Source organism: Solanum verrucosum, unplaced genomic scaffold (assembly GCF_900185275.1).
Source record: "Solanum verrucosum unplaced genomic scaffold, falcon-dt-bn FXZP01000218.1, whole genome shotgun sequence".
Classification (NCBI taxonomy): Eukaryota; Viridiplantae; Streptophyta; class Magnoliopsida; order Solanales; family Solanaceae; genus Solanum; species Solanum verrucosum.
The window spans coordinates 855,688-881,637 of record NW_026020464.1 but is presented as its reverse complement, the minus strand read 5'-3'; the positions used below and the strand labels follow the sequence as shown (position 1 = coordinate 881,637).

The following is a 25,950-nucleotide window of genomic DNA, read 5'->3' as shown; positions in this document are numbered from 1 at the left end:
ACTAATTATTTAGACGTTAGAAGTTTTACTATTCTATCTTGAGTGACATGTTCAATTGTGATTGATTAATGAAGAGAATTGCTTATACTTTTTTGTTGAATATTTTTCTATGTGTTAGGTGCTAGCATGATATAATTGAGATATTTATTGAAAAATTAAAGTCATAATTTTTTATTATACGAGTATATGTAAGTTGAAAACGTATTACAAAATATCGAAACTTAACTTTAAAAGATTGAATTATATCAAATTAATTTGATATGATAAACGTAATTACTGAATCGAAATTTTTGTACCACGCCACCTCTACTAATAACACAAAATTAGAAAATAATAATAATCACATAATGTTAAATTAAATCGAAAGGAATTATCTTAGTGATGAAAATAAAACCAAAAATAATAAAACTGAAACCTCCTTTTTTTGGCGGGTATATATTAACAGTCGAAACCCTTAAACCCTTAGTTAAACCCTTCCATTGAGAATTTCCCTAACAAGAATGTACGGACAGCCACCGCGCAACGGCGGCGGAGGCGGCTGCTGGCGCATCCCTCCTCCACAGTCACAGCCGCAGCAACAGACACCATATCTAGGGTTTCAAAATCCTAACTTTGTTCCTTACCCCTTCTTTCCCAATCCCAATTTTCCGATTCAAAACCCTAATTTCGTGAATTTTCCCTTCCAACAATTTCAGCAGCCTCCTCATCAACAGAGTTTTCAATTTCAGCAACCTCCTCCTCAACAAAGTTTTCCAAGGGGTAATAACCAGGTTGATGGAGCTGCAGTTAACGTTGTTGAACGTGAAAATGTGCAACAAAATCCTATTTTTCAAGTTCAGCAGCAACCTTCCAACAAGGAGGGTATTGAGAGAATTGATAAAGCTGTAATTAAGGCTCGTAAAGACCTTATAGAGGCAGGTAAAAATGTGTCAGCTTGGGAAGTTTCACAAGCTGCTTTGGTTATACTTAATGCTGATACTTGGGATTCTTTGGGTTTCAAAGTGCAAGAAGTTCCCTCCCTGCAAAGTCTCATTGTTACCGAAGGGAAGGTACGTTCTTTTGTATATTTATGTATAGATTTTGTAAATTGAGCTTTTCATTACTTAAGAAACTTGAATTGTTTTTGCACTATTGTTAGTAGTTTTTATGGAGATGGTTAGAATGCAGTCCTTTTGCTCAACTTGGTCATTCGCGTGTGTGGCACTTAAACTTGGAACTTATTTTAATTTGTTATCTTCATTATTTTTGGTTTTGGAGGCGAGCCACTATTCATTGCGAGTTGTGTTCATTGGTTCCATCTCAACTTTTAGATGCACTTGTTTAGCCTTTTGTATTTTTTGATGTGCCATTTCACCCATCGAACAGCTTTCTATTTCCAACCCCCTTATTTTAAATGGGGGTACATTATTTTCAAGCTGAAGGGAGGAGGTTAGTAAATCCTTCCTCACAAAGCAATGTGAAATTGGAGCTAAGCTTTGATGGTGATCAACCTTAAGTATCATTTTTTGTACTTTGTTGGATAGTTTTTTGTGAATATTTATAGGTGTGAGGTTTTTTTTCCAAGCAAAGATATTTTGTGGAATGCTAATTGTTTATATCCCCATCTCTGTTTCTTAGATTAATGCTTTCATTCACTGCTTTGTGGGTGTTCAAAGTATTACCACATTGTGTGATTTGGAAGTAGCAATATGCAAGAATGAGAGGGTTGAGCTGTTTGAAGATCTGGAATTGGGTCCGCTGGTGAAACATCCTCTTATTATCCATTATTTTTCTATCAGTCTTGATGTTTCAGAAATTTTCAGAATAACGAGCAAGGAGATAATGTTCTTCCTTTCTGAGTTCATGGATGCTGATAAAAGTAGAAAAGTAAAATTAGATGAATTTTTGAACTTCATCACCGAGAAGAAATCTGCTGGAACCAGAGAGAATCTTTGTGTGCGGATTCAGAACTTGAGGTATGTGGCATATTTTAATCATCTAAGATTTTTTTATGCTCAATTAAATATTGTAGAATTGCTTCAAGATGGAAACTTATTATTGTTATAATTTTTAGGTAACCTAATGTGAAGGTTAATTTATGCCATACATGGTGTCGAGCTATGTAAAAAACTCACTGAACAAAAATTTAGAGCTACAATTGTTGTATTTTGTGTGCAACTGGCATGGTGGGTAAATGTCACTACTTAAACTAGGGTCCATGACCATCAGTGTAGCCACACTATCTCTTATGTGGGTTCTGTGGAGGGAGAGGTAACTGATAGCGTTTGAAGGAGTTGAGGATGATACTCTATATGCAAGGAGTAGCCTCTTGTATCTATTTCTTTTTGGTGCATCCATGAGGTCCTTGCTTGTATAGATGAATGTGCGACTTGTTATAGAAAACTATATTTTGGTGTAGGTTTCTCTACATTTCTGGTATACGTGATTTCCCCAACATTAATAAAAATGTTTACCTTATTAAAAAAGGGGTCCATGACCATTACTTGGTAGGTTGATGTTACCGAGCATACCATCTTGTCTCAGCTAATGTAACTCATAGTTATCAACATACTTCATAACCAGTTCTTGTACATGGTTAACAAGACACAAGTGTAGTACAAATATGTATCTACATAGCATTCATAATTCTTAATACATTCTCAGTCATGACTAGCCATGGAGTACATAGAGCAAGCTCTACAACAACATTGAAACTCTTAAAAAATGAGTAGAACTTGAAACTATTGGCCCTGATGAGAAAGATTTGGGGCTTACCATAGAATGTACCTCTGATGTTAAAATCAATTGGTAGGAGCTGTGACATTGGAAAGAAAGATGGAAATGGTTGATTGACACAACAAGTGTTAATTATATCCATAATCTTAAGGGTCAATTCAGTTGATAGACATGTATAAGTGCTGAAAATAATTTAATAAATAAGCATTTACATGCTTGAGTAGAAGTGTTGAAACTGATAATAAGCACATTTTCTGTCAAAACCACTTAAATGACCTTAAAATTGAAAATAATTTAATAAATAAGCATTTACATGAGAAGTCATGCTTCTTCTACAGCTACTGCTTGCTGATTTTGGGACATTTAATAGATGAAATGACTGTCACATTTTTGTTCTCTTTTCAGTTGAATCTGAATAGATCATATTTCCTCATGGGCTCTTCCCTTTGCATTTCAGGATGTATGTTACTTTAATCCATGAAGCAAAGCAGTTCGAAATGAGCACTGTTAACAAATATATCAATGTGGTGAAAAAAAAATCCAGTAAAAATACCAAGAATCGCCCTCTCCTATCTTCAGAGAAGAAGCAGTTAGATGAGCATTTCAATGCCATGTGTGAGCGTATCAAATCATTTTCTTCAGCTAAGAAGGAGTTTTGTGGTACACACATAAGGTTTCAATCAAGTTCAGAAAGTGAGAGCAGTGATGATGATCAGGATGGAAGTGCTGCATGCAGCCCAGCTGGAAACATTATTTCGGACATACCCACCACCTGTCCGTACCCATCAGCATCTGAAGAAATGATGCGGCTGGGTTTGAAAGCCGAAGATGACTTTGGCCTACTGACCGCTAGTGGCAGTGATAGATACAGTAAGGATATTCGGCAATCCAAGAGTAAAAGAAAACATGATGATGTTCATAGTTCCATGGCTTTACCCAAAAAAGCACTCAAACGAGATGCGATTACTCACAGTAATAAAAAGGGATCAAAACTTTGTCAGACGTGGAAAGATGAATCCGATGGTTCAAATGATTTTTCAAATGGTGACGATTCAATCAAAAGTTTCGTTAACACTTGGAAGGAAGCATGTCGGACAAACAACGTAGATGAGGTATCATTTATGCAATTGCTTCTTACGGAGCAGAGAATTCTTGTCATACATCTCTTTGAAATGATATTGTCTCCAAATAACTTGTGTACTTTTATTAACAACAAAAATAAACTGGTCTACTTTTTATACTCAATTGCTGTTAAAATTTGTCCACTTTCGTGACAAGAAAAATTATTCAAAAATCAAAACTTACACAAATATGTACTACTAAAGTGGTGTTAGGGTGTTCACTTTTATACCTAAAAGAAAGTTAAGTCACTTTTTCTATGCATTTGGACCTACTTCCATTTAAGCACTAACAACTTCAACTCTATCTACTGATCCGGCACTTTCTTAGTGCTGTAGGGCTATTTACTGAGCAAAAATAGATCCTGTTGTAAACTTGTGGGGATCGTTGACAACGATTGCTCATTCTACATCAATTATAGTTACTTCTTTACACCAAAAAGTAAACAGAAGTGTATAGCTGTACTTGATTTTCTATATGAAGTTGGCTTTGTCACTAAGTGCAAGAAGGGATTGTGTTCCGGTATTTTTCCTGCCCTTTGGTCATTCCTTTCTTTTGTCAGCACCTGAGAAAATGAGAGACATCTATTGACATTGCCCAATGAAGTCCCCACCATGTTAATAAACAGCTGCATTAGCATACAATGTGGATTAACATCTCACCATCTCTTATCAACTACCTTTTTCTTTTGAACAGGCAACAGCTTTGTATTATAAACCAGTACATACGTAGTACTGAAAATCCTCATTATAAAAGAAACTTAGAAAGTAAGAAAACTAAGAAGCTAGAAAATACATTCCTAACATAAGTGAAGGACTTCTAGGATTGATTCTGCATCTACAAGAAAACTCTTTGTACATCAAAAACAAAATTGGAAAATATAGTCTGACTAGATCTTTTGTAGAGTGCTATATCTATCCTCAAAACATCAGAAGTTTCTTTCTTTCTAGATAATCCACCATATGCAAGCTGGAATGATCCTTCCATAGGTTCTATTCCTTGTCCCAATCCCAGCTTCCTCCCAACTAGAAAGAGTGTCAACAATCTTGCTAGGCATTGTCCACGATATGCCTCCGAAATTGATAAAAATCTTCCATAGCTAATAAGTAATTTTGCAGTGTAAAAACAGAATTCCTATGTCTCAGCTGCATCCCTACACTAGCAACAGTTTGAAACTAGAGTACTACATCTCTTTCTCAGGTTTTCATTTGTCAGTACAACCTCCTTAATTTTCAGATTTGTTTCCTTGGCCAGTTAGAGATCTGTTGAGCAGTCATGTTCATGATCTTATAGCCTGAGCTCACTTTGTATCGAGCCTTATTGTGCCCAGTCCACCACAAGCAGTCCCCCCATCTTTCGGTCCTTGGAATGTTTCCAGATGCTTACAAAGTTCAACTAGCCTAGGTATTTCCCAATCGTTCAACAGTCTTCTAAAAATCAACTTCCAACCTTAAGGAGACACCAAAATATATGATTTCTTCCAATCTGTCTTGGTGGACTTAATTACTTGGTACATGTTGTTGTTGGGAGATAGCAGGTTTTATGTGGAATTATTCAAGGTGTGCGCTAGCTGGTTTGGATTCCACAGTTGTCAAGAGACGATCCTTTGAAAGGATTACACTCTCTCACAACTCCAACAAAAATCATGGCTGTAAAATGCTATTGATTTTACATTTTTCTTAAATCAGTCAATTTTGCATTTGAATTTTTCTAAAGGAGTACCAAATGTGACCAGACAAATACTAAGGACTTGCTTGGAGTAGGCTTAAGTTAAACTATTGATTCTTCATGTAATTAATCAATCAGGTTGGGCTGGGGATCACATCTGATGCTTTGCATTAATGAACAGATGGCTGTTGTATTGGGCGAAAAATGAATGTTGCATTCATAGTTTTATACGATTTGGAGTGATAATAAATATATATTTGACTTAGTTATTTTCACATTAACTTTATTTCTTTGCCTGCTTCTCTTACTATATTCTCAAATGATCAGCTAGTGCCTTTTTCCTATTTTTGGTATTTGGCCAAGCTTCAGGTGTTGACAGTCCACCATTGTAAATGCATTCTGATCTTCAGTCAAATTTCTTTCTATTTCAGGTGTTTCAGAGGATGCTTCAGTTCTACAAGGCAAGGAAGAAAAATAAAGTGACAAACTTGTTTTCATCATATCCATTTTGTGGGTTGCTTCAAGTTGCTGTAAGTTCACTGATCATTTTGAGAAGTATTAATTAGCCAAAGGAGACCTTGGGGAATTCTGCTTCACGCTCATGGTTGACATGTATTTCTTCTGTTTTAAGCATACTTATTTTATATCAAGGATCTTTTTAATACTCCTTTTTCGAGTAAAGGATCTCTTTAATGCTCTTTTATGATATGCATTCGTTTAGTCACCTTTTTTTTACCTGTTTGTATTTTTTGGTGCATCTGGTTAGAGAGAAATAAGAAATTTTTTGATGGGGAATTAACTTTTTAGGTCTTTTGAAGGCAAGATGTATTGCCAATTTGTTTAGTTGGTCCAATTTGTATCATGTTATTAATGTAGAACATCTGTTGGACTTTATTAGCTAACCAGTTCCGGCTTAGATATTTCTTGTACAGTCAGCCAGTCATTTTTTTTTGGAACTGAGAGTCGGCCAGTCATTTTTTGTAAGCTCAAATGCCATATCTTGTAACTCTAGTGCCTTGTGGATGCAAACCTGGAAGTGAGAACAAATTTTTTTAGCTATGGCACAAGAAGTAGGGGGGGATGCAACATCGTGCAGTCTCATGAAGATTAACATAGTTTCATGGAATGTGAAGGGACTAAATGATGCCAAGAAAAGGCTGGTGATCAAAAGTCTCATACACAATTGGAAGGCAGATGTATTTTGTTTTTAGGAAACTAAATTGCAAGGGGATATAAACAACTTAGTGAGAGATTTATGGGCCAACAGATGGGTAAAACATGCTCAATTAGAGGCAAGCGGAACTAGAGGGGGAGTCATTCTAATGTGGGACAGCAGAGTTTGGGAGGGGGAAGTATGTGAAACAGGTGCATATTGTATTACGTGCAAATTCACCGGCAAATCTCTGGACTTCAGCTGGCACATGTCTGGAGTTTATGCCCCTAATAACAGAGAAGAGAGAGAGGAAGTCTGGTGGGAATTGTGCTCGGTGAGAGGTCTTTTTTCAGGACCTTGGGTGGTTGGGGGGGACTTCAATACAGTCAGATTCCCTTCAGAGAAACGAAATTGTGCCAGATTTAATAAGGCCATGACAGACTTCACAGATTTTATCGAAGATGCAGAGCTACTTGACATCCAACTAGCGGGAGATGTTTTTACATGGAAGAAAGGAGAAGGCCATGATCCTGCAGCCAGGCTGGATAGATTCCTGATCTCTGAGGAATGGGAGAACACTTTTAAGAACATCAAACAATCGACATTACAAAGGGTCATTTCAGATCATTGCCCTCTGATATTGGAATGTGGTAATTGGGAGAGACCAAACTCCTATTTCAAGTTTGAGAATTGGTGGCTTCAAACAGAAAATTTTAAGGAAATGGTGAAGACTTGGTGGGATTCCAGTAATTTTAGGGGAAAACCTGACTTTATCCTGGCAAGTAAATTAAAATACTTGAAGGATAAACTCAAAGAGTGGAGCAGAACAAGACAGGGAAACTTGGGACTACAGAAACAGAGCATTCTCAATCAACTGGCTGACCTAGAGAGGATACAAGACCAAAGACAACTCACAGATGATGAATCCTATTTAAGAGCAGTTCTCATCGTTGAATTTGAAGATAATGCAAAGAGAGAGGAAGTAGCTTGGAGACAAAGATCCAGAGCTTTGTGGTTAAAAGAGGGGGACAGGAACACTAAGTTCTTTCATAGAACTGCAAACAGCCACAGGAGATACAACAACATAGATAAGATTTCTGTTAATGGAGTGTGCACGCAAGAACCAGCAATAATCAAAGAAGAAATCTTAAACTTTTATCAGAATCTTTACACTGAGACAGAGAGGTGGAGACCTCAGTTCATTGCTAGAAATGGCAAGATGATTAGTGAAGGGGACAATATCATGCTGCAGAGTCAGTTTACAGAGGATGAAATAAAGGATTGTGTCATGGCATGTGCTGGGGACAAAGCTCCAGGCCCTGATGGGTACACTATGGCTTTCTTCATTACATGTTGGGAGGTAGTTAAAAAAGAGGTAGTTGCAGCTGTCCAAAATTTCCATGATCATGGTATTTTTGAAAGAAGTTTTAATGCTACCTTCATAGCATTGATTCCAAAAAAGATAGGGGCTAAGGAGTTGACGGATTTTAGACCTATTAGTCTAATAGGGAGCATATATAAGATCATTTCAAAAGTTTTAACCGAAAGACTTAAGAAAGTGGTCTATAATCTGGTGGATGCCCAACAAATGGCCTTCATAAAAGGTAGGCAAATCATGGATGCAATTTTGATTGCAAATGAATGTGTGGAGGAGAGAAAGAACAGTAAGGTGCCAGGCATTTTATGCAAATTGGATATTGAAAAAGCCTACGACCACCTGCATTGGGGCTTCCTCTGGAAGTCTTTGGAAAACATGGGCTTTGGAGGAAAATGGCTAAAATGGATTAAGTTTTGCACTACAACTGTGAAGTTCTCTATTTTGATAAATGGTGCCCCCTCTGGTTTTTTCTCATCAGAGAGAGGATTGAGACAAGGAGATCCTTTATCTCCTTTCCTCTTTATCCTGGCGATGGAGGGCCTAAATGACATGCTCAGAACAGCCCAAAAAAGAGGATGGATAAGAGGATTCAATGCTAATATGAATAACAGACAAGGTCTGGCCATCTCCCACTTACAGTATGCTGATGACACATTGATATTTTGTGATGCAGACAGCTCTCAACTAAAGTACTTGAGAGTAATTCTGATCCTTTTTGAAGCCATCTCAGGCCTACACATCAATTGGAGAAAGAGCTTCATCTTTCCTGTCAATGAGGTGCCTAGGATAAACATGCTTGCAAATATTCTAGGGGGGAAGATAGGGGATCTCCCTACAACATACCTTGGCATGCCTTTGGGTGACAAGAGCAGGTCAAAAGGTATCTGGAACAACATTCTAGAAAAGTGTGAGAAGAAGCTGGTGAATTGGAAGAGTCAATATTTGTCCTTGGGAGGAAGAGTCACACTCATCAACAGTGTGCTAGATGCTCTACCCACATATATGATGTCTGTTTTCCATATGCCTACAAATGTGATTGATAGAATGGATGCAATTAGGAGGAATTTTTTGTGGCTGGGAAATTGTGATCCTAATAATCATAAATACCAAGTCATTCTCAGCAAAAAGGAAGGAGGTTTGGGGATAAGGAATCTGAAAATCCAGAATCAAAGCTTACTTATGAAGTGGTTATGGAGATTTGCCTCACAAGAACAAGCTCTCTGGAAGGAAACAATAAAGGCTAGGTTTGGTATGGAGAATTTGTGGATCACCAACCTGTCCACACAACCCTATGGATCTGGTGTATGGAGATCCATTAGAAATTTATGGATCAAATTTTTTAACAAATGCAAAATCAAGGTAGGGAATGGTGGAAGGACTTTGTTCTGGGAAGACAAATGGGTGGATCAGGTGACTCTGAGAAATAGGTTCCCTATTTTGCTACAATCAGAGAAATGAGAGATAATCAAGGGTGGGATCTAAGGTTTAGAAGACATCTAAATGATTGGGAGGTCAATAAAATAGTTGAGCTACTCAACATTCTAGGGCAGTACAAAGATCTAAACACAGATGAGGACAATCTATTTTGGAATCCAGATGAGCAAGGCAGATTTTCAGTTGGCTCGGCTTATAGAAGCTCACAAAGACCTGGTACTCATATAGGTGGATGGCCTTGGAAGATGATTTGGAAAGTCAAGATACCACTCAAGATAGCATGCTTCACCTGGCTGTTAGCCAATCAGGCTGCACTCACTCAACACAACCTCATGAAAAGAGGCATGCAAATCTGTTCCAGGTGTTGGTTTTGTGAATGTGAGGTCGAGACAATAAATCATCTCTTTCTACATTGTAGAGAGGTTGCGAAGTTGTGGCAGATTTTCATCAACTTAAGGGGCATCAGTTGGACTATGCCAAGGAACATCAAAGAAGCTCTAGCTTGCTGGAACAGAGATGGGAATCAGTCAGGACACAGGGAGAGATGGAAGATTGTCCCTGCCTGCATTTGGTGGTCTTTATGGATGGAGAGGAACCAGAGATGTTTTAAAAACAAGAGCTGCTCTATGCAGAATTTGAAGTTGAATTGCATGGCTCTTTTCTTTTTTTGGTGTAAACATGAATATCCTCAAGATGCAGAGGATATTCCTAGTATTTTAGAGTTCTTATGACCTCCATAGGAGTTCTTTTCTTTTAGCAACTTTTGGATGTAAGTATTACTAGAATACTCCTTATGTATTCTTTGATTATAATACAAGTTACCTTTCTCAAAAAAAAAATATCACTTCATTAAATAGAAAGTAAAGTAAGAATATGTTCATGCTTCTTTCATATGCATAATGCAAGTGTGTGATTGATCTTCTTCAAGATTTTTTTTAGATTCCATGTCCAGCTAATTTATTGTGGGATTACACTGGGTATGGTGTTATTGTTGTCTAGCAAACTTCATTTCTTTTAAATATTCCAGTGTACTTTTTTGAGTGCAATAAGTTTGCAGGTTGCATCTATTAAACGTGGAATGTGGGACAGTTTGTATGATAAGTTCCAAACATTTCAAAACTGCGGAGTGACCAACAGAGGCGCTGAAAATTGTGCTGATTCCATATGCATCGAGGTTGAATCACCTGAAAGGGATGCTACCAATCTTTTCGAGAAGGTGTGCGAAAGTGGTGAGTTGTACACCTTAGAGATTTTTACAATTTATTTAGTTTTCATTTCATATGTAGCTCACATATGCCATTAACCAGCCAATACTTGAAAATATAGAAGGAAATAGAAGTCTGAGGTGCTCGAAATCTATAAATGGTTAGCCTGCTTCAGTTGGCTGCAGATTAACAGATTTATGTAGGATAGTGCATTGTTCTCCTTGATTGAGAGAATGTTGGCATCTCCTTATGTGGTCCTAGCCCTAGGTAATCCTCACCTTATGCGCTAGCTCTTGAAACTGATAAAAAATGATCCATTTTCTTAACGTGGTATCTGAGCAAACAAGAGGTCTTGGGATCAGATTTCTCAATCACTCGGAAAAACAAAAAATAAATTTTCACGTGTTCAGCCATGTAAAAGAATCTAGCTGACATGTGAGTGGTCATGCTGTCACGTAAATAAAATTAAATAACTAATGGTATACTCTCTTGAATAATTTAAGCTTTTAGATGAGAACAAGACTGTTTTTACTACTATCTCTCCTAAAAGAAGTTTTCAACTTTTCATACTGCTAATTGCAACTCTTTTCCTGATCACATGTAGTCTCTAAGCTGTGTCTTTTCACAATTATGCTTTTCGGTTTCCCTTTTACACTTCTCCACTAAAGCGCTTGCCCTTTTTTTTGTTTACATAGGCGTCACTGTTGAGGACATACTTGGTAAAATTATTACGTATTTTGAGGGTGATGATAATGCCATGTCCACTGCAAGTCCATTCCATGAGAAGTTTTTCTTCCTCTTGAATAAGTTTTGCAAGCTTGAATCTTGGTTGACAACGCAGTTCATCGTGAAGAAATTTGAGTTACTTGGTTATGGGGATATCTGGCATTTCCTGCAGAAAAATATGCATCTGTTTAGTCATACTTTACCAAGGTGCTTAACAGATGACTTCTACGAGAAGCCTCCTCTAGAACCACCTTCAATGCTTGATTATCAGTTTGATCTGTTGTTATCACAGGCTTCACAATGCTTATGGGATAGTGAAAAAGTAGACAAGCGAAGGATTTCGGAATTACTACTGAGACAATTCCCTTTAGTCTGTTTAAATGTAGCTGGAAATGACTTAATGATAGATATAGAGAATTTTATGAAGGCAAAGAAAGGCAATATGACTTTAAAATCTGTCGTATTCTCTGAAACATTGCTCAAGGATTCTGCAATAGGTAAGCATAAAGAATCTATATTAAAGGAAACAGGTTCGGAAGTTGATGTCGGACATAGCGATTGGATACTGATGTCCAAAGATGCCATGAAGGTCTTGGTCAGTGCTCCAATGTTGATAGATCTGAAATTGTGGTCACATTGGGACTTGATCTTTGCTCCTTCTCTTGGTTCTCTTGTGCATTGGCTGTTGAAAGATGTCAAAACCGAAGAGTTATTGTGCTTGGTAACCACGTGTGGGAAGGTTGTCCGTGTTGATCATTCAGCCACTGTTGAGTCTTTTGGAAATGTACTTCTGCAAGGAAGTCCTTTTGATACGGCTGTCAAATTGGTATCTCTGTTGGTCTTGTATGGTGGTGAAAAAAATGTTCCCAATGCACTCTTAAAATGCCATGCACGTCAGGCATTTGAAGTTTTAATTAAAAATTTTGAGGAGATGAAATCACATGACATTCAAGATTCCCTCAAGCATGCCACATCTCTATGCAGACAGCTCATACATGATGAAACTACATCGACTATGAACAAGAAATTACTGAGGAGGGATAGGGTTGGTAAAATCACGCCTTTGACTTCGAGGTTTATTCTCGACTGTCTAGGTTATCTGCCTGTTGAGTTTTGGCATTTTGCTGCAGATATCTTGCTTGCAGGGGTGCAACCTTTTGTTAAAGATGCTCCTTTAGCTATCATAGGTGAATGTGAACGGATAGAGCAGCGTCTTATGCTTCATCGAGTTGGAATGTGTCTGGGCATAGTGGAATGGGTTGAAGACAAACACAAATTGAGTGCCTGTTCTGCCACAAACTTGTTAATGTCTTCTGGATCATCATGCTTGAGAGTCGCCGAGCTTGATTTCAGCATAGACTCAACCTTTATGGAAGAAGTATCAAGCAAATCTACCTTGTCTGCAAACGAGATTAGCCTCTCCCAAGATCCAATGCGGAAAAATGAAAATCGAGATACCAGTTACTCTGCAGGTGATATATCTTATGTTCCTCTTGATAATTTGGCTGATAGTGCCAGACAGCACTCATATGAGCTTGAGAGTTCCGCTACCAGAGTTGTTGAATCTATTCAGCAAGATGAATTCGGTCTGCAGCCTGATCTTCCACTAGTTGAAAATGCAATATTGAATAAGCAACATGCTCGCTTGGGGAGAGCACTCCATTGTCTTTCGCAGGAGTTATATTCTCAGGATTCACATTTTATTCTAGAGCTGGTTGGTATACTTATATTCTAAAGATTCACATTTTATGCTTAATGGTCTTATCTGTTTAGTATTTACCTTATCTTGCCCAATTCATTCATATCTGGCTAATTCTAGTTAAGAACCATTCAATGTGGTATATAAGGTTTTAGGACATTCTATGCCTCTTGTATGTTTTTTGATGAAGCATGCTATGCCTCTAGCATGTAATCAAAGGTGTATCAAAGCAGACAACAGCGCTTTTGGCTGATGGAGGAACTGTGAACATGATGCAACCTTTGTAGCCTAAGCTTCTAGCTGCTCTATATTTTTTACAATATCAACCAAGGAACTCAAGGCAACATTCTATGCGTTTACCTTGTATGCTCTTAGTGCAGTAGAATCTGGGAAGGTTCTTTTTAGATGGAAGGAATGATTTATATGCATATATCTGCAACTTTTAGTGGTGCTTGTTAGTAATTGGAGTTAATTTTCCCGAGAGCTTCAATTCCCCAGAATGAGTAGACTGCTTTAGTTCTTTCTCAAAAAAAGAAAGAAAGAGTAGACTGCTTTAGATTGCAATGAGTACAAATTTGTGGTTATGTGTTGTTTTATCACTGGAATTTCTTCTAATAGGAACTGTACAACTTTGTTTCTGCTGTAGAATTTTATTAGATAGAGTGCTTTGTGCCTCTGTTGAAAGGATGCAACTGATTGCTCTCTTTACAATTGTACATTGATTCAGGTTCAGAATGCTGATGATAATATCTACCCTGAGGATATCGAACCCACTTTGACTTTCATTCTTCAGGATAAAGGCATTATAGTTCTAAACAATGAACGTGGCTTTTCTGCTGATAACATCAGAGCACTCTGTGATGTTGGAAACTCTACTAAGAAAGGACACAATACTGGATATATTGGGAAGAAGGGCATCGGTTTCAAATCTGTATTTCGGGTAATACACACAAACATGTCTGCTAAATATTAGGTGGTACTTTGTATAAATTAAATGAGCTAAATGAATTTGGAAGAAAGTGAGTCACCTAGGTTATGTGACTATATGAGATGCCGAGAGGACTATGTAGCCACTAAAACTGTGCCTATTATAATTTTGAACAAGGGTGGCTAACACTTACTAGGTATCTAAGAACACAAATCCAACATATTTATTGTCTAGCTCTGAAGAACACGACATAGGACATGGATGGTTGGAATTTGGACAATCTCTTTTTCTTTAAAATCCCCGAGGAGAAGTGGCTTGTGGTTCGAAATTTGCTAGATAATGGACTTGCCCCGCTACCCTCCTCCACTTAAATACCAAGCTTTTGTCTGGGGAAGTATGAGAACGTGTGATGTGCGCCTAACCCAACCATCATAAGTTGCGCTCTTACCAATAGAACAGAGCCCTCAGGGCTTGGACAAAGCCCTTTACTTTCTGGGGACTTGGACAGGCCTCTTTAGAAGTGCTTTAGTTCTCCATATCATTTTCCATCGCCACTGATCTTCTTCTTTAACCCCTTGTCTGTGAACGTTTGGTACTTGTTTTAACAGAAACTTCCCATCTCTCTCACCGATCCCCAAATTCTCAGTCAAAAAGTTCACTCATTCCAGCGTCTCAATTGTAAAAATTCCTTCTGAATTGTAAGTTCCACTACCTATTAATTATGCAGTCTGCAAATGTACAATTTTAGCAGCAACGCGATTATGCACTTTTGGGAAATGCTCTTTCAGTGCAGTATTCTCCAACCATTTGTCTGACCACATTCTAATCTTTTCCCTGGTAATGGATCACTTCTCAACATTCTTGGCCAGAAGAGGAAAGAGAGAAGATGACAGGAGCTACTTGGCTTCTCCTTGTATTTCCTGCTATCAATTATAGTTGAATTTAAAATGAGACTTCTAATCCGAGCTTGGAAAGCAAGCATTAATAAGAGTATACATTTGCTAATAATGTGTTAGCTTCCTATCATAGAATCAACACTGCCTTTCCACACCAAACTGCTAAAAAATTCTTCTTTTTGCTTATACCTATTCAAAAAAATGGAGGTGATCTAGTAAACACGTAATCATAAACAACTCATGATCGTGTATAAACATTTCCATATATCGTGGCTATTAGCTTAGAAACAGTACAAGCTGCTGCAATGCGTGCTCATGAACCCTTTTCTCTTCTCCTGTTTAATCATCTCGAAAGCATGAACATTTGCATTCATGAGTGTATTTCATATGCTTCGCACAAGAACTGCACCAAATCTTTCATAGAAGGGGCAGCACAAAGTAAATCCATAAAATTTCTTTCTTCTAGGGGCACTAGCTGATCATAATCATAATAACTATTACAGCAACTCGACACATCAAGATGTAAATCTAAGGAACTTACTATTGCATGATTTGCAATGTTCTCTTCATACCAAACCAAAGGAAAGTTAGTACCAGGTAGAGCCTCTTTTGTGCGTGTCACTTCAGTTCTCTGTTGGTATCTTGAGTCTTTTGTAGGTGTTATAGGATCCTTATGATACTAAGGAATAAGAGATCTTTTTATAGTCCACATTGTAATTAAGTTTTGACTGCATACCGTTGTGCAGCTTTTTGATATACTACAGTTGTTACTTTCTCATAAAACATAAAGAAGAGGTATAGTTTTGTCTCGCTGTTCAAAGTGCTCACAAGTTAGAAGAATTAATAGTCTGCTGGTGCTTTTGAATGTACTTTTTGTTATTATTATTACTTTCCGGATAACAGAGTCAATACCATCTGTAGTGTGGTATTTTATGTAGTATGTTATCAACTCTTGATGGAGTTCAATCCTTGCAGTATTTTCACTTTCCAAGCCTTGCTTCAGTTCCTGTGAAGGGTCTGAACTGAGTCCACAGATGGACATCGACTTGCATGTCCCTTAATTTCAGAATCTTTCTTTGGCTGACTTTTTCTTTTGTTTTTTCTTTTTACAGGTCACTGATGCCCCAGAAATTCATTCCAATGGCTTCCATATTAAGTTTGATATAACTAATGGCCAGATAGGTTTTGTTTTGCCTACTATTGTTCCTCCTTGTGACATTGACTTCTATACCAGATTGGCCTCTTCAGGTTCTGATTGCAATTATTGGAATACATGCATAGTACTTCCCTTTAGATCAAACCTCTTGGAAAGGTCCGGAGAAGAGAACATTATGTCAATGTTTGCTGATCTTCATCCATCTTTATTGCTTTTTCTTCATCGACTTCACTGTATTAAATTTCGAAATATGGTTAGCGATTCCATTGTTGTTATGAGGAAAGAAGTTGTGGGAAATGGTATCATTAAGATTTCTTGTGGAGAGGAGAAATTGACTTGTCTTGTGGTATCCCAGAAATTACAGCCTGGCACTATTCGTCCTGATACCCCAACAACAGAAATTTCCATAGCGTTTACGTTGCAGGAAACACTTGATGGAAGCTACAATCCGCACCTGGACCAACAACCTGTTTTTGCATTCCTTCCTTTGAGAAAGTACGGCCTGAAGTTTATACTTCAGGGTGATTTTGTACTCCCTTCATCCAGGGAAGAAGTTGATGGGGATAGTCCTTGGAACCAGTGGTTGTTGTCAGAGTTCCCTAGCTTGTTTGTTAGTGCGGCAAGGTCATTTTGTGATCTGCCGTGTTTTAAGGATAGTCCAGCAAAAGCTGTTTCAGCTTATATGAGCTTTGTTCCCCTTGTAGGGGAGGTTCATGGCTTCTTTTCAAGTCTTCCTTGGATGATTCTTTCTAGATTACGCACGTCAAACTGCTTGATAATAGAAGGTATAGAAAATGAATGGGTTCCTCCGTGCAAAGTCTTGAGAAATTGGACCCAAGAGGCTCGTAACCTTTTACCTGATAGCTTACTTCGCAAGCATCTTGGTATTGGTTTCTTGCATAAAGATATAGTTCTACCAGATTTATTAGCCAGAGCTCTAGGAATTGAGGAATATGGACTCAAAGTTCTACTTCAGGTTATAACTTCTTTATGCTCTTCAGACGATGGTCTGAAGTCAATGGGTTTGGAATGGTTGTGTGTGTGGTTAAGTGCCGTTTATACTATGTTGTCAAATCGGAATGACTCAGCAGATTTTGGGATTGAATCGCATCTCATGAAGGACCTCAAGAATATTCCATTTATTCCCCTTTCAGATGGTAAATATGGATCACTGAATGAAGGGACAATTTGGTTGCATATTGATTCAACGGGAACTGCAACGAATGATGAGTATGCCCTAGAAACTTTCTCAATATTGTATTCTACTCTTCGAACTGTGAGTCCTGCACTACTTTCTGCGGCTGCCACTTTTGGCACATCATGCTCTGAATCATCAACAGTTGATAATGTTACCAGGATGCTGTACAGAGTTGGTGTCCAACGTTTATCGGCACATCAAATAGTAAAAACGCACGTTCTACCATTTATCTGCAGAGATCAAAATGGACTAGGACATAGAGAAACAATGACAGAGTATCTTGCGTTCTTGATGTTCCACTTACAGTCAAGTTGCCCTGATTGTCAATCTGAGAGGGACCAAATTATCAGAGAAGTGCGTGACAAAGCTTTTATATTAACAAATCATGGTTGCAAATGTCCCATGGAGTTTCCTATCCATTTCGGCAAAGAATTCCAAAATCCCATTGATATGAATAAATTACTCCATGCATTAGATTTTGAGTGGCATGAGATTGAGGATATTTATTTAAAGCATCCAATCAACAAATTGTTATCTGAAGCTGTGTTAAAGTGGAGAAAGTTTTTCCAGGAAATTGGGATCACTGATTTTGTACGAGTTCTTCAGATCGAGAAAAGTAGTTCTGATGTGTGCTCTGTTCGCATTAATGCAACATCGGATAAAGATGTTATTTCTAGAGGAATTGCAAAAGATTGGGTGTCCGAAGAGTTTGTCGATTTGCTGTCACGCTTATCTTCAACGCGTGACAAGGAAAAAAGCAAGTACCTCTTGGAGGTGCTTGATAGTTTGTGGGATGATAATTTTAGTGATAAGGTTACTGGCTTCTATTTCACTTCCACTGGAGAAAGAAAATCATTTGATTCTTCATTCACCAGAATCCTCCGTGATGTTCAATGGCTAGCATCGAGTATGGATAATGAGCTTCATTTTCCGAGGGAGTTATTCCATGATTGTGAGGCTGTGCGCTCAATTTTCGGTGACAATGCTCCTTATGCCATTCCAAAGGTTTGTCTGATCTTAACGAAGTTTGATATAGAGATATTGATCAAAACACCTTTGTGGTTTTTTGGTGTAACTCCCAACCCTTCCCCTAACAGGGAAAGATCCAAAAAGAGAATGAAAAGAAGTTTGACTTTGTGCATGTTTTTGCAGATGTTAAGATAGTCTAAAACACAGGTGTTTACTCTTGTGTGTTAATTGAAGTAATTGCTTAACCTGGTAGTTTCATGTTTTATGAACATCTCTATGAAGAGTTTTGACCTATTAATTTGGCTTGTCAATGATTGTATGTACAAGAATCTACTGTCAAAGTGTAACCTGTATTAAAAATATAACGTGACAATTTTTTTAACAACCATTCTGGTAGTGAACTAGCTCTTCTTATTTATGCAGTATTTTTATTGTGGTAGGGAATTGACTAAGTGGTCTGCTCAAATCTAAACTGGTTTCCTTATTTATATATTTTTAGTTAGTTTGGCTGAGGAGTTTTCACTATGTTTGCCTTCTCATATGGTTTAAATTTTCCCAAGAACTGTAAATTTTAGAAGCCAATGTGGGTTGATTTGACTTTCAGGACAAGCTAGAATTTATTCTGCTTGTAATTTGTCCATTTATGTTGAGTCTTGTTCTTGAATAAGTCGGCATATGCTTGTTGAAAAAAACCTTTTCTTCTTTGTTGGTGCATTCTTTTTCTTTCGATTAGCATTTGTAACCATTTTTATTATTTTTATTTATTCTCTATGAATTTGTGGTGGTAGCTTCATTATATTATTTAGCTTCTTTCTGGTATAGGGAAGTAGCAGGACTTATTTTTAGTTAGCTCATTTTAGCTTGAATTATTGGAGTTCCTTTATGACTGTTCTTTAAGAGCTAATGCTTCTGTTTTGAAACAGGTGAGAAGCGAAAAGTTGTTAACAGCTCTTGGTCTGAAAACACAAGTTACAGTTGATGACACTTTAGCAATTCTTAAAGTTTGGAGAGCTAAAGTGACTTTGAGTGCTAGGTAATTAATCTTCCTTCTGCAAATGTGTGAAACCTACTAGATGCTTAATTTTCTCATTTGTCTGAAGAAAAATATGGTTAAATGGTTCCAGCATTTCTTTTCTGGTGGATAGTATTAGGAATTAGTTAAAGCTAGAAGAGACCATGTTGCATCAATTGGTCTACTGTATTTACATACTGAAGTTGAAGCTGTCTATAAATGTTTGTCAATGTTCATATTGTATAATATATTTTGTTTCGGACTCAACAACAACAGCAACATACCTAGTGTAATTCCACAAGTGGGGTCTGGGGACGATAGGGTGTGTGACGATACCCCTACCTTTGTTTAGGCCTCATTAATAAAGTTTTGTTTACTTGATCAAAACAATATATTTTGTTTAGGACATCAACCACCAAAGCCATTACAATGGTTGCTTTGCTAGAGTAATGTTTATGCCTTTCCCCATCATTGACTGGTTGTAATAATTAGTTTCCTGAGTTCATTAAAAATGGACTGTGGATTCTTTTAGATATAAACTGAAACAAAGATCAAACATCGTTAATTGTCAGGTACTGTCTAGCCTTTAACATATTCCCTTGGATAAAAAGCAGAACTTTTATAGGTGTTGGACTTCTTTCATTGTGAGCTCCTCTATTACATCATTCTGAAGTTTCTCGTGCTCATCCGTTGCTCTACTTTTTCAGTTTGTCACAAATGTCAAAGTTCTACACTTTCATCTGGAGTGGGATGAATACTTCAGAAAGGAAACTTGTGGAAGAGTTATGCGATGGACCTTTTGTGTTTGTCCCTTGTAAACTGGTTGCTTCACATGAAGCTGTTGTACCTGGTGTTTTTTTGTCATCTAAAGAAGTCTTTTGGCATGATTCAACTGGTTCGGTCGACCTCCTGAAGATGGTCTGCCCGGAGTTTGACTCACATTCAGTTCAGCACACCTTCACTAAAATGTTATGTAGTGTGTATCCAACCCTTCATGACTTCTTTGTGAAAGAATGTGGAGTGGATGAACACCCTCATTTTCATGGATACCTTCAAATATTGCTGCAGTTGTCAGCTGCTGTTTTACCTTCACAAGGAGCTAAGAATGTAAGCTATCTTTATGCTAAAATACTTCTATTGTAATCTATGTTGCTCAGACGCTTCAAAAATGTGGACGGGTGCATGCCAGATCTCCAAAAGTAGTGCATTTTGGAGGATCCGACATGGGTCTGGCAACATTTTTGAAGTGTCCAAGCAACAGACTGTACTAGTTGATGAATGATTTGATGATGATGAAACAATGTTTGATGAATACTTTAGCTTAAGAATGAATTTGATGCTTTCTTCATTTAGGTATTCCATATATTTCTCAAGTGGATTGACGAGCTAAATTTAGGATCCTTGAGATCTGAAGATATTAGTTTCTTGAAGGAAGGTCTTTTGACGAAGGATTATCTGGTGCTTGCAACTGCAGAAGATAAATGGGTATCTCTGCACCCATCATTTGGGCTCATCTGTTGGTGTGATGATGATAAGTTGAGGAAGGAATTCCAGTATTTTGATAATATTAAGTTTCTCTACTTTGGGCAACTCAATGATGAGGAAAAGGAGATTCTCCAAACAAAATTTCCAATGTTCATGGACAAATTGAAGATTCCTTCTATATCAAAGGTAAGCCAAGTTACACTGCTCTCCCTTTTCTTTTGTGTCCACATGCATATAGGAAAAACACTTGCCGTTTCTGAAAGAGGCGGTCTAAGATGCCAACTAGGCCCTCCTATATCTAAGAGTCAGGCTGCTCTAGTGTTCATCGTGTGTGGTTACGCTGCTGATGTACTCTCTCCCAACTAGCTTGTCCTGCTTGCTACTCCCTCTATTTCGATTTAGGGCCCGTTTGGCCATGCGATATGGTATCATGATATGGAATCATGATATGGTATCATGATATGAAATCATGAGATGAAATTGAAGGTTTGTTTGGACATGCGATATGAAATTTTTGTGTTGTATATTTTCTCATAAAGATAAAAATTCATAAGTTGTAAAACTATTAAAATAGCCCAATTGTTTATTCAATCTTATCAAATAAACAAAAATTATGAAATCGCATAATAAATTATTACAAAGTTATTTGTTCTTCAGTTAAATAATTGTTTCATCTAACTTTAATTTAATTAAAAAAATTGAACATAAATTGTGCTTGATATGCTCATATCTCTCAACTACTCTTACAAATAACCTATAAAGTAGAAAAAAAACATACATTAGTGAGTAAATATTAACTTAGAAGTTAAATGCACTGAGATAAAAATTAACAAACATCACTAACTTCTAACTATTTACAAGAAAAATCAATAGTAAATATTATTGAATAACGAAATTTTAAAAAGTTACCACAAGTTTGAGTCAAAAACACTTCTAATAAAATTTAATCAAAAAAATTATAACTAGTCCACCTGACTAAATATTAATAACTAATTGATCAAATTTTCCCAAGTCCTCAATTAATTGGACTTGATATCCTTCAGTCATGTGAACGAACATTTTGCAAATACTAAGATTAAGAAAGTGCGGCACCGCCAATGAAAATTGTCTTTTATCAATATTATGCTTAGTCATAAGATTAAGATGTTTTTTTTTTATTATGAAAAATCAAAAAAGTATTACTCCCTTCGTTCTCATTTATATTCACCAAATGAATTTCTACTTTATCATTTATTTTCACCAAATTTAAAGTGATAATAAATTTTATATTGGTGAGAATAATAAATTTTAAAAAGCAATGATGTGATTATAAATTTTATTTACATATGAAACAAATGGTTAGTAGATATAAATGTGGGGTTATTTTAACAAAATATAAACTCATGAATCAATTATTGTATTAAAATATCTCAAATCATGATATGGAATCACATGGTGATTCCATATCATGGTTTTTGGAGAATATGGTATCACCTCTCATGATATGGAATCATGAGATGGAATCAGCGTAAAATCGCATGTCCAAACGCTGATTTCATCTCACGACACCATATCATGATATGGTATCGCATGGCCAAACGCCTACTTAATGTGATGGTTTTTCTATGTTGGGTCATTCCAATATATGTGACATCATTCCACCGATGGAGTGCATTGTTTGTATATTTGTGGAGGGGTCTACTGAAATTTGATGTGATTTCAGAAGTTACTTAGCATATGGTTGATAAATTAAACAAACTAGTTTCAGTAAAATCCTCTCAGAACTAACAGATTAATCATACTTCTTCCTTTTCTTTCTAGAGGAGATGATTTTATTGAAGTCGGTGTGATATCTCAGAAGTAATCTAGCACACGATGGAATAATTAAAGCAAAACTAATTTAGGACTTACAGAGTATCTAAGTATCAGTCTTCTGTAGTCAACCTAAGATCCATCAAAATAATCAACACAGTTGTCTTTGCTTATATGGAATCTGAATTATCCTTTATCCCACATTGAGTATGCTACTATACTCTTTTGAGCTTCCTTTGTCCCACATTGACTATAATAATTCTATTTTGTATTATTCCAGATGATGTCCACTTTTAAACAATTCTTTACTTTCTTAATATCCTACCAAAGAAAGTTGATTTTTTTGAAAAGTTAACATTCTCTCAAAAAAAAATTTATCAAGACATTTTTTGTTTGTATAGGATATAGGATGGGTCTGACTATGCTTCTAGTTCTTTCTTTTCTTTTCTTTCCATCAATATTCATTACCTGCCTGTCCAAAAAAAAAAAACTTGACTTCACCTTAGAGCAACATGACTCTCAGATCAATTTAAGACATTTAATGTTTGATTTTTGCAGGTTGTAATGCGTGAAGCAATATATGATGGTCCAACAGACTCTAGCTTGGTAGCTTCAATGATTAACTGGGTTCTACCATATGCTCAACGTTATATATATAACGTTCATCCAGAAAAGTATTTGCAGCTCAGCCAGTCTGGATTTCAGAACCTGAGATGTCTACAGATTGTCGTTGTTGAAAAGTTGTTCTACAGGAATGTTATAAGAAGTTCCCACATAGCATCGAAGAAACAGTTTGAATGCAGTTGTCTGCTAGAGGTATTCTAATCACGACATCATCTATGGGTTTTTATATCCATTATTATATTACATAGCTACATACATGAGATGTTTCTGGAAAAGCTGTATGTTATTTGAATCTTCTTCAACTGTTTATGAAAAAAGGATATCTAATCTAATGGATTGGTTGAAATGTATTAAATGTAAGACCTCTTCCTATGTAGACCAAGACTAACACTTCTATATAGCATTATACAATTGTTGAGTTATGACTCCTTTATGTTATTTTGCTTGTTCTTCCTTTCAATTCCAGATTTTTTGTCTGAATCATAAATTTATAAAACATGCCTGGTAGATCTCTTCATTTTTCTTCTCTTTTCCCAGTCTGGTTCATGGAGATCTAACATTATTAATGTGTATAACACTTAATTTTCGGATATGTCTACTTCTAACTGCCCAAATGTTTATTTGTGTAATCTTATTCCTTGTTAAAACGTAAAACAATGTATAGATAATTTATTTTTTCATTCTGTACAGGGAAACATCTTGTATGCCACTCAAGAATCAGATTCTCACTCAATATTCATGGAGATTTCTCGTTTGTTATCTTCTGGAACTCCTGACTTGCATTTGGCGAACTTTCTTCATATGATCACAACTATGGCGGAATCAGGTTCCAATGAGGAGCAAACTGAATTTTTCATTTTGAATAGCCAGAAAATGCCCAAGCTTCCTGAAGGTGAATCTGTTTGGTCTCTCGCAAATGTTCCATTGTCAACAGATAGTGAGACAGGGGTGATGAGTTCTTCCAGAACAATTGATGAGAAAAACCCTGAGAAAATCAAGAAGAGACCGGGAATCAGCTCAAGCTGGCCACCTACTGACTGGAAAACTGCTCCTGGTTTTCATCGATCTAGTGTGTGCATCTCGAAAGGAAAGGCAGTCAGTGGCATCCAATCGGAAAAGAATACTATGGAAGAAAGTGTAATGAAAACATGGGCGCCGGCTGCAACTGAGATGACGTGTGTTGAGAATATGGACAACTATCCAGAATCAGCTGCTGTTGTACTAGGTTCACAAGATGTTGATCATGTACCTGGCACCATGATGGAGGCATTTGATTCTCCTCATGCCATGACTGCACCACGTGACCTGAGTAATAGCTCTTCTGATGTGACAGAAAGAGATCAACTGCTTACAGCCACAAATGGCAAAAGTGACGTTATGATTGAAACTGGCAGACTTGGAGAATATTTTGCTTTCAAATATTTCTTGGAGAAATTCGGTGAGCCTTTTGTGAAATGGGTCAATGAAACCAATGAAACAGGGCTTCCTTATGACCTTGTTGTGGGAGATGATGAATACATAGAAATAAAGACAACTAGATCATCAACAAAGGATTGGTTCCATATTACCTCAAGGGAATGGCAGTTTGCAGTTGAGAAAGGTGAATCTTTTAGCATTGCCCATGTTTTCTTGTCGTCCAATAATACAGGAGTTGTGACAGTATACAAAAATCCATTCAGACTCTATCGACTTGGTAAACTACGGTTAGCTCTCCTAATATCCAAGTGATGAAACTTTATAAAATGTACATAAGGTTGATATACTAGATTCTTCGTTACTTCATACAATCTGGACTAAAGTTTTAACAGACGATAGAATATAGTATCTGCTGAGCAGCACGTCGTTTTCAAAGTGCTGCATTTGAGAATTCATACTACATATTTATCTTTTACGTTGTTGGAGAAGCTTGAACTGGATTGCAGTTTTGCCTCCAGACAGACACCTTTGATTTCTGCTAAGCTACTTCTGTGTATACTGTAAGTCTCATTTTAGCAATGACATCAATTATGTATACAAAGATGTTTATTTATTTTCTTTAATTTATCATTTATTCAAGCAAAATTTGTATACTATACTAGATGGCCAACGGCGAACACATATTTATGGAAACGAGTTGGATTTGCCCCAATGCTCGTTATGCTGTTTTGATATATTTGTTCTTGTCATTCAATTTTCCGATTATATTACTCCTACTCTGTGAATATCTTATGTCTCGCCTTTATTTTCCTATGTGGCGTCTACATGTTCTATGTTCGTCTTTTTAAAATGAGGTTAATTAGAGTTGCACATGTCTATTTTAATTGAATGTTAGTGAGGATGAAGATGGTAAGATAAAAAGTTTTATGAAGTAAAAATATGTCATTTTCTTAATTACAAATTAAGAAGAAAATTAGAACACATGAAGTAACAATTGAAAGAGACCAAGGATCGTAACTAATTTGTTTCTTGCGTCAAATATCTTAGGAAAGACAAATTATCAACAATTATCGTCTATGTTGGGTCAATTGTCTCGATTCTTAGATTTCGAAGTTGAAACTTGACAATTTTAATTTTTGGAATTTAAAGTTATATTTGAACGTGCATTATATTTGGACTGAAAAATGAAGTTTTATGAGTTGAAGTTTCAAAAATTGGCTTGAAAAATAATATTTGATATTAACTTTTCAAAATCTAATTAAATTTCATGGTCAAACATATATTTGAAGATACAATAACAATAACATACTCATTATAATCCCACAAGTGGCATCAGAAAAAGGTATAATCTTACTTCGATAAAATTTTCAAAATCTAT

General features: G+C 36.7%; 2 protein-coding genes across 2 annotated transcripts in view; one reads left to right on the top strand and one right to left on the bottom strand.

Moving 5' to 3' along the window:
- The window catches only part of LOC125808742 (high mobility group B protein 15-like), a 171,704-nt gene extending 166,697 nt beyond the window's left edge, over positions 1–5,007 (bottom strand). The window contains exon 1 of the mRNA XM_049488404.1: positions 4,994–5,007. The gene's annotated coding sequence lies outside the window, so the exon portion shown is untranslated. The remainder of the gene's footprint in view (positions 1–4,993) is intronic.
- Positions 501–25,284, top strand: LOC125808720 (protein NO VEIN-like). Its single transcript, XM_049488374.1, has 13 exons — positions 501–1,049; positions 1,618–1,955; positions 3,173–3,827; positions 5,934–6,032; positions 10,525–10,696; positions 11,368–13,112; positions 13,825–14,037; positions 16,034–18,280; positions 19,168–19,277; positions 19,964–20,363; positions 20,610–20,927; positions 23,091–23,348; positions 23,847–25,284. The coding sequence occupies exons 1-13, from the start codon at positions 501–503 to the stop codon at positions 24,882–24,884; spliced, it is 8,142 nt and encodes a 2,713-aa protein (XP_049344331.1). The 3' UTR covers positions 24,885–25,284.
- The last annotated feature ends 666 nt before the right edge of the window (positions 25,285–25,950 follow it).

Coding starts and splice junctions, on each gene's coding strand:
- LOC125808720 (XM_049488374.1), top strand. CDS start 501: ATGTACGGACAGCCACCGCGCAACGGCGGCGGAGGCGGCTGCTGGCGC. Junction 19,278..19,963: donor AAAGTGACTTTGAGTGCTAG/GTAATTAATCTT, acceptor CTACTTTTTCAG/TTTGTCACAAATGTCAAAGT. Junction 20,364..20,609: donor CTTCACAAGGAGCTAAGAAT/GTAAGCTATCTT, acceptor TTCTTCATTTAG/GTATTCCATATATTTCTCAA.